Source organism: Rutilus rutilus (genome assembly GCF_951802725.1).
Source record: "Rutilus rutilus genome assembly, chromosome: 13".
Taxonomy (NCBI): domain Eukaryota; kingdom Metazoa; phylum Chordata; class Actinopteri; order Cypriniformes; family Leuciscidae; genus Rutilus; species Rutilus rutilus.
This window is the reverse complement of record NC_140218.1, coordinates 16,011,020-16,019,963: the sequence shown is the minus strand read 5'-3', so window position 1 is coordinate 16,019,963 and position 8,944 is coordinate 16,011,020. Positions and strand designations below refer to the sequence as shown.

Below are 8,944 nucleotides of genomic sequence, written 5' to 3'. Positions count from 1 at the left end.
AAAAACGTTAGACTCAGTAGGCTACATATATTCAAAATAAAAACGAAATTGCGCTAAACGTTACCTCAAAACAATTCATAATGAGTTTAAAATGGAGGGAAACGTTGTGGTAAGTTTGTCATATTCGTTCCCGCATGTAAAAGTTGCACTTAGTGCAATAAACCTTTGGACGTTGTAAATTAGTCGAATGACGATATATTAATTGTATCTTGTCAAATACAGTATTATTAATGATAATAATAATTAATTTTCAGAAACTTTAATTGTTCTTTATCTAGTAGCCTAAGTTGAACTAGGCTTTCCTTACTGTTTTTTAAAAATTGCTATTCTACGAAATTAAGATTTGTTTTTTAGTTTATTTATAGAACTCAAGGTAATGCCATGTGAGTGTTTGGGATATTTTAGATGGTGAAAAATAAGAGTGAAATCCAACCCTGAAAGTTGGCCAAAGTGGCTGACGTCACGTTCCCACAATGCACGCGCCCATCAAACTCGAGCTCGAGCGCTCGCCGCCGCTGTGTGTTTAGAGGGAAAGAAACAGCAGGCCCGAAAAAATAGACACATTATTGAAAACAAAAATAAAGTATCCACTGCGAACAGTTCTCGAGAATTCATCGAGATATGGCTGAGAAACAATTTTTTTTATTTGCACCCATGTGAGGTGTAGAATGGAGAATGCATGTGAAATGCAACTTTTGCGGGGATCAAAAGTTTCTGGTGAGCACAATACTGTTTTTTATGCAAATGTTATGTGTGAATTTAGGACCGCGTGGACTGTTTGCATTGATGTCCGAATGTTTGAAACCCTCAGAGAGTTTCGTTGATAGTATTTTTAGACTTTTGAGAAGACAAATGTGTGTCATTTACCCTTTTAAGAGGTTTAAATGTTGCGTGCATGAGCAAACAACATTAGCTACGCGACACTGTGAGTGTATTTAATGTATTTATTTTTATAAATGTTTTAACATGATGGAAAACGTGAATGGATAGTCTGATTTGTGTTGCTCTTTATTACGGATCCTTTCGATTTGACCATTTAATCACAATGTTCCGCGGTTCTTGAGAGATTTTTGCTGAGCGAAACGTGCCACGGGTTTCTGACCCCGAAACGTGTCAGGAGTAAATATACAAAAAGATGCCAGTTAAATCAAAAATAAAAAAAAACTTTTTTTTTTATAAGTTATTATAAAATAAGACACAACTTTATATATGACTATAATACATTTAGTGCAGTTAGTTTGATATTATTTTGAATTAATCAGATTTACCACAAACATGTCATTTGAAAATATGTCATTGCATGAAACTGTGAAATGAAATGGGGAACAAAATGTTGTTACTATGTAATTAGCATAGCTACTTGATTGTAAGCCATTTGTGATTTTGGTAATCATTTTTTGATACATTACCTAATATGAATTAACAATGAGCAATATATTTTTACATAATTTATTAACCTTTGTTAATGTTAGTTAATACAATTGCTCATGTTAGTCCACTGTGCATTAACTAATGTTAACAGATACAACTTTTGATCCTAAAAATGTTGAGATTAATAAATGCTGTAGTATTCTTAGTTTCTGTTAACTAATGTGGTTAACTAATGTTAACAAATTAAACCTTATTCTAAAGTGTTACTGTAATTTTAAATATTCAAAGCTGATAGGCAAACATAATTTTTTTATTATTGTATTATGGTAATTATACTCTCTATCTACATGAACAGTTTTGTTTGAAAGTTAATACATAGAAGAAGCACATTTTGTCCCAACTGAACTCTCAAGCACCTACATTTATAACATTAAAACTAAATCTGAATATTGAAATAAAATAGTGTGGATTTATGTGCACATTAAAAATACTTGAAATGATTGCTTGAATGATGTCCATCCATTCTCTAAAAGGGAGGGAGTAATAGTGGACATGCATTATCCGGAGGTCTGTCAAGATAATGAATGTGCTTTTGTGAGAGTCGAAACAGGTAAACAAACCCTTTATAAATGTCACTAACCAATCATCATGACGTCCCTTCAGGGTGTTTTTAAGTTTCTTGTGTTGAAATCTGCTACCATTCAGAAGCAGTTTGGTTAAAAGTCTGCACTGCCATCAAACACTTCAAGGTTTTGTTTAATTTGTATAAAAAAATACAAAAGGTTTTATAAATAAATACAAAGTTCTTTTATTGGTCAAATAAATCTCTAGAATGACACAAAAAGAGTAAATCAATTGCAAATCCTTTGTCTGTATTTTTTTTTTTACATTGTTATTAAACGAAACAAATTATCTTGAATCATTTTATAATTCTTTTTTACCAAATGAAAAAATTCCAAATCATAAATTCTCAAGTGGACCTTTGTACTTTTCAGAAATATGTGTTCTCTAAATAATATTTGTTGAAAGGAGACAATAGAAATTGATGCATGTATGTGCTCCAAGAATTTTAAAACAAATTTTGTATAGAAGCATATATATATATAAATGTTTTACAATTATATTGCATACAATTTTTTTGTTTTTAAAAATAGTTTTTGTTTGTATAATCTAACAACATTATGGCTGTACATTACATATATATTTTTAAATCATCGTTTTTGTTTGTTAGTTTACCCAAAAATGAAAATTCGATCATTTACTCATCGTTCTTCTGTGGAACACAAAAGTTATTTTGAAGGATGTTGGTAATCAAACCTTTTTGGTTACCATTAACTTACATTGTGTAGACAATTTCCCCCCCAAAATGACTAATTTTATGTTCCACAGAAAAAATTCATACAGGTTTGGAACGACATAACGGTGAGTAAATTATGACAGAATTAGAATTTTTTGACAAACTATCCCTTTAGTGAAGCACATAAATCCATTGTGGCTTTATTTTTTTAGATGAACCTTATGGTAAAAAATAAAAAATCCTCAACAGCTGCATCTTTGTGTTTGTGTGCAGAATTTTGAACATGCAAAAAAACCACCAAGAAAAATCACCTGTTGGAGCTTCTTCTCAGGTACTTGTGAAAAACGAAACAATGTATGACTGACTATGATTGTACTCTCTCTTTAACCTTCTATTATTGTGGTAACTGATCTCCTTTGGCTTTTCCCAGAGTGACATATGCCCTGAAAACTACACATATAAATGAGAAAATGTTCCATGGCAAAGACCAGCTGAACGGACACCTGCAGAACCACGACCCCAACAAGCAGGAACTGCAGTGTGAGGAATGTGGAAAGTGTTACAACACTCGCCTGGGTCTAAGACGCCACGTGGCCACACATGCCACCTCTGCCGGCGGTGACCTCACCTGTAAGGTCTGTCGTCAGGTGTTCGAGAGCATGCCGGCGTTACTCGAGCACCTGAGTACACACACTGGCCGGCCGCCCCCGGGGACTGTGGTTCGGGAAAGGAAGCATCAGTGCGAGCGGTGCGGCCGGCGCTTCTTCACTCGCAAGGATGTAAGGCGTCACGCGGTGGTGCACACCGGCCGGCGGGACTTCCTGTGCCCGCGTTGCGCCCAGCGATTCGGCCGTCGTGACCACCTCACCCGACACCTGAAGAAAAGCCACGCGCAAGAGTTGGAGACCCTGCCGGCGATGCCCATTAAGGAGGAGCCTAGTCCCACCATGTGCTCTGTCGGATCTCCGAAAGATGCCACAGAAGCGTTTTCCATGGCCATGTTCAACCCGCAAGGCTTCCCGAACGCATCTACCTCAGGGGTCAATCATCATCATCATCACACGATGGTGTCTGGCCCCCTGTCCAGCCCCATGGGTGTGGGCTGCTACCTCGAGCCAAACAAGCCTCCGCCGCAGCAGTACCAGCAGGCTCCCAGATATCAACCGAGCTGCACTACCTCATTTCTAAAAACAGAGATGGAGAACTTCTTGACCGAACTCCAGTGCGGGCCTATGCCGCCGCAGGCCGCCGTGGCAACTGCTGTCTCCCGGCCAGGCGACCTCCTCCCCGAGGGTCTGGGAGCTCAGAGTGCCCATTTCACCCTCAGAAACTCGGCGTTCACCTCCGCCGAGCCGCCTACCACCTCCGCCAACATGGACCTTTCGCACCTGCTGGGCTTCCTGCCGTTCGGCCTGCCTCCCTACAGCACTCCCCTGGGATACTCCACCACCACCAGCGCCGTGTCCCAAAGCCCTACCTCTCAGTTCTCTGGGCCACTTACCTCATTTCAGCCACAGTCACTGCATGAGCCTCAGGCTTCAGGGCACTTAAACCAGCTCTCTGGTTTCTCACCAACTCTACCTCGATTCCATCAGGCCTTCCAGCAATGATGTTGCCTGTGTCCACTATGACCTGCCAGTCAAATGCAACGAATCTGTTGCGTCATTGCCAAGTAGCTTAAAGGGTAATGAACTGGATACATTAAGTGGGTGCGAGGTCTTCAAATGGATCCTGTAGAAATAGATGAGATGATCACTAGGATAGATGGAGTTTTGCTTTTAGAATAGTTTTAACTTTGTGGTTTTTCCTAGAGGGTCTTTTGAGTAACTGTTTTGTAGTGTTAAATGAACTCAAAAAATTCATGAAACTGAAAAGTTAGCAAAAAAATACCTCAATATTTTTTGTCACGAAGGAAAATAATGCTATTACAGTGTTCTCCGTTGTAAAACGAAGCACTTTTTTTTTTTTTTATCAACGGCACTTCTGACTAAAGGTGTGGTCACATTTTTCGTTGCTCTGCGAATTTTTGCCAACGAAATACTGTCATTTAAATAGAAATCCACGTGGGGATTTCGCATGAAGGCGAACGACCAACATCGCCGCATTGATCAACAGAAAGCTGCTTGGTGTGACACTGACTTGTGTGAAAGCGGTGCTTCATACATCTGCACTATTGTCAAATAAAACAGTTTTGCCTGTGAAATTTCGCAGAAAATTCACTAATGTGATCGCACCATAAGAGTCAAGTTGAACTGTGGCCGTAGATGTACCTCTCAGCTCACGGTCACACAACACAAAAAACCTACCTCTCTAAGCTGAACTCTTGTCATGAAAAGGATTCAACCATTTGACAAGAAATGAAGCAAATCCTCACGCCAATTGCGTGAAGAACATTATCTCGTTTTTTTTGTGTTTTTTTTTTTTAGAAAGCTCAATGGTTTTAGTTATGAAAACTTTAGAGTCAGGTGATTAATTAGCATTTAATTAATTAGCTTGTGTTGATTTTTAGACTTTAGATCAAAGTTTTTAGGTGCTGTTGTGTTCACATCCTTAATGCTTATGAAAGGAATCACACTTATGTGTGGAGACTCGTCTCCTGTAAATCCCCATCTCTCTCTGTTCATTCCAGAGTATTTTGCAAGTGAAATGCAAAAAAAATCAAAAGTATTGTTTATTGGAATTGAAAATCATAATGACAAGTGAACATTTGTTTAAAATTAGCCCATCCTGACAAATTCCCAATATGGGAACTAAGTATAATATAAAGTTTTTTTTGTTGTTGTTTAGTAATAAACAAGAATTGATCATATATACGCCCTGCATATCGCTGTAAAAAGTATCTTGGGCAAATAATTGGTAATTACACAAATGATTCTCACACTACCAAGTTTTCCCGAATGTTTTGCCTGGATTCAGTATTTTCAGACGACTTAAGCTTAGCACAAACCCTGTTATTGCTGAAGCACTTCATGTATCTCTCCATGCAAAACCAGGAGCACTGTCTTTTTTTTTTTCATGTAAATTTGAATGGCATTTTAGCACTGCTTCACTGTCTATTCTTTTGGCTCAGTGTTATATGCACCAGTGACCTATAAGGGAACTGTTGGTATATGTTGTTGTCAACTCCATTTTGTTTACGCCATCTGAAGGGGGTGAATTCATTTCATGAGATCCTTCTGTTACTCCCATTTTGTTAGTAAATCATCATTACAAATCATGCCAATTGCATTTCCTCCTTTGGCTGAACTGAAATGGAATTGGCCTCAACTCAACTGTGATGTTTAGACTCAGACTAATCTACCTCAGTGAGATGCACACTGTGCACAGCTGTACTGTACCTTTAGTGAGAAATGTAAAGTTTCCATGGCTGTTTAGCTGGAGTAAACAGGTGTTTTACCTCTTTAAAATTCCAAGCATTGGCATTTTTGTGTTTCAAGGACTGTTTGTTTTCATAAACATTCTGAAAGCAAAAGTGAATGAGTGAGAGATGAAGGTGCATGCAGAAACAATGTTAAGGATGAATTAAAAAATAAAGCATCTTGTAGAACTTGCTGTGTTTCATTCATTATTTACCGTTGGTAAAACAAAGTTTTTAGCAAGCCCACTTCAGTATTATGACATTTATATTTAGGTTATACTTAAACTTAGGTGGCTTTTAAAATACATTTTATTTCGAAATGTAAAATACTTTAATGGTTTCATGGCATTGCAACAGGCTAGTGAAACATTTTAAACGCTTAATGATGTATAAAAGATAAACACATAAAATTAGATGTCAATGATTGTAAATAAATTAATTTACAGTTTTATACATCTAACGTTTCTATATATTTTTTTATAACTGAACCACTATTTTATAAAATACAATACAATCGTATAAACACTTAACACTGTAATGTATACTATTAGACCTGCAACAACAAAAAACGCTGGTACTATTGTGTTCCATCCTCAATTGTGCACTAGTATTGATAGTTGTGAGACCTCCATTTAGTTAAACCAAGAAAGTTGTTGATTGTAAAAGTCAATCGGTTGTTCGTGACTTCACTTTCCCATACTTAATTCCCGCTCTTATATGTAAATCGAGAGAGAAATCGGTTTCCAAAGAAAACGAGAGAAAAGCAAATTCACATTCAGGCAAATACAAGGGCAGCTAATTCTCAGGCAAACAGGAAGTGGAACAGATGTGAAGAAGGACCCTATTAATAACAAGCAGTCGAATACACCGGCGAAATATTTGAATTTAATTGATATATTCACACAATGAATGGCGCCTGTTTACTAAAGTAGCAGCTGAATTATACCTGTAGTCAGTTTGTGTCGTACGGCCGTTGTTTGTCGCCTGTCAGTTTCAGTCTGGCTTTGGCTGAACTGGCTTGAGATGGCAGACGAGGCTCTCTTTCAGTTCCTGCACAGTGAGATTATTCAGTATGTCAACAGTGCAGAAACTGGGGAATCGGTAAGAGCTGGAGATATACTGAAAACACTGTCACAGAAACGTAAAATAGCGTATTAGAACTGAGTAAGCCAAGCACAATAATAAAGCAACTATTGCTGGAATGTTGCGTGTTGAAGTAATGCAGTGTACCTCTGTGCACAGGAGAATGGACGATGTGTTTCTAAACTTGAGAACATGGGGTTTCGTGTGGGACAAGGACTTATTGAGAGGTATCATAACAGATATTTACATCCTATTCATAATCCAATCAGATCATCTGATGTCATCCTATAATCAGATGTTATGCTTGTGCAGTTCTTTTTTTAGTTTTGTACTAGAGCAGATTGTCACTTGAATATCCAAACTTTAACTCTGAACAAGTAAATGGGTTGTTTTAAATCAGTTCGCAGAAATGTAATAGACCGTTTAATTTGTAAAAATATCTATTTTTTCTTGAGAAGATGTGTCTCAACAGCCATAATTTCTGTTTGCAGGTTTACCAAAGACACGCCACGTTTCAAAGATGAGCTTGATGTCATGAAGTTCATCTGCAAAGATTTTTGGACCAGTGTTTTTAAGAAGCAGATTGACAACCTGAGAACAAACCACCAGGTGTGTACAATATCATGGAAGTCCAGCTGTTTTTATTTTATTTTTATATAACAAAAACATCATTTTTATGTCAATTTCATATGGCTTAGTGAACGTCTTTGAATAACATGACAAAATTGTTTGTAGGGTATTTATGTGCTACAAGATAACAAGTTCCGTCTGCTGACCCAACTGTCTGCTGGCAAACAGTATCTGGAACATGCGCCGAAGGTATAAACATAAACAAACATATTTGAAACTCCAGAATCAATATCTTTAACACATATCATTTATATATATATATATATATATAACATTAAAACATTAAAAATAGTAATGTTTCCAAACTTTTGACCGGTACTGTATATATTCTGTGTTTGGTGATTCTCATTTATTTATGTCTACAGTTTTTAGCCTTAACCTGTGGACTGGTCCGAGGAGCACTTTCAAACCTTGGTGTGAAAAGTATAGTCACAGCGGAAGTGTCAGTCATGCCTGCCTGTAAGGAACAAATTATATGCAAAAAATATAATAAATAACTTTTTTTCTTTTATGATATTACTCAATCTTTAACTGATCAGCAATGAAGTTATTTTTCCATCAAGCTCTAATTAATTGTTTCTTACTTGTCTCTCTCCATCCCTCTTTCTCTGCACCTTGTTTGTTCTTAGGTAAATTCCAGGTGATGATCCAGAAGATTTGATTCACTACAAAGGAGTGTTTTGCTCATAACACGTGCATCTGTTTTATTGCCTTGCCATTTTTTTTATTGCCTTGTCCATTTTATTGCTAATGTCACTATGATTATTTTTTATTTACAGTATCATGACAACTACTGGCATTAAAAGTGTTTTGGCATGCATCGTCAAGCCTTATTGTACTGTATTTTGTTAGTGTTTTGATAGTCATTATTCTCTGCCCAAATTCACTTTGTTTTGAAAATTAATTTGCACTGATAACATTAAAGCTGGAATCCTGGTATGAGTTTGTGGTTCATTTTTGGAAATTAATAAATATTGGGAATTAAGATTAAATGTTTGATGTTAACAATAAGGATTCATTTGGTAACATTAGTTAACTATATTAGTTAATATGAACTAATGATGAACAATCCTAGCATTTATTAATCTTAGTTCACGTTAATCTCAATATATACTAAAATATTTATGAGGTCAAATGTGTTTACAATGCATTGTGAACAAACACGAACATTTTTTATTAACTAACATTAACAAAAGTTAATAAAT

At 36.6% G+C, this 8,944-nt stretch overlaps 2 protein-coding genes across 5 annotated transcripts; both read left to right on the top strand.

The window, feature by feature from the left end:
• The first annotated feature begins 472 nt into the window (after positions 1 to 472).
• On the top strand, positions 473 to 6,218 carry plagx (pleiomorphic adenoma gene X). 4 transcript variants are annotated; one of them, XM_084429224.1, is made up of 5 exons: positions 512 to 717; positions 1,905 to 1,981; positions 2,761 to 2,793; positions 2,942 to 2,999; positions 3,099 to 6,213. In XM_084429224.1, exon 5 carries the CDS (start codon positions 3,139 to 3,141, stop codon positions 4,276 to 4,278), a length of 1,140 nt encoding a protein of 379 aa, XP_084285350.1. In that variant the 5' UTR covers positions 512 to 717; positions 1,905 to 1,981; positions 2,761 to 2,793; positions 2,942 to 2,999; positions 3,099 to 3,138; the 3' UTR covers positions 4,279 to 6,213. The 4 variants fall into 4 exon arrangements, with proteins under 4 accessions (XP_084285351.1, XP_084285352.1, XP_084285350.1 ...); XM_084429225.1 differs by lacking the exon at positions 2,761 to 2,793 and having other exon boundaries at positions 473 to 717; positions 3,099 to 6,218; XM_084429227.1 differs by lacking the exon at positions 1,905 to 1,981 and having other exon boundaries at positions 655 to 717; positions 3,099 to 6,207.
• Positions 6,219 to 6,811: 593 nt separating this feature from the next.
• trappc6b (trafficking protein particle complex subunit 6B) lies at positions 6,812 to 8,678 on the top strand. The gene is made up of 6 exons (XM_084429223.1): positions 6,812 to 7,127; positions 7,269 to 7,336; positions 7,601 to 7,718; positions 7,845 to 7,928; positions 8,105 to 8,198; positions 8,369 to 8,678. Exons 1-6 carry the CDS (start codon positions 7,050 to 7,052, stop codon positions 8,398 to 8,400), a joined length of 474 nt encoding a protein of 157 aa, XP_084285349.1. The 5' UTR covers positions 6,812 to 7,049; the 3' UTR covers positions 8,401 to 8,678.
• Positions 8,679 to 8,944: the final 266 nt, after the last annotated feature.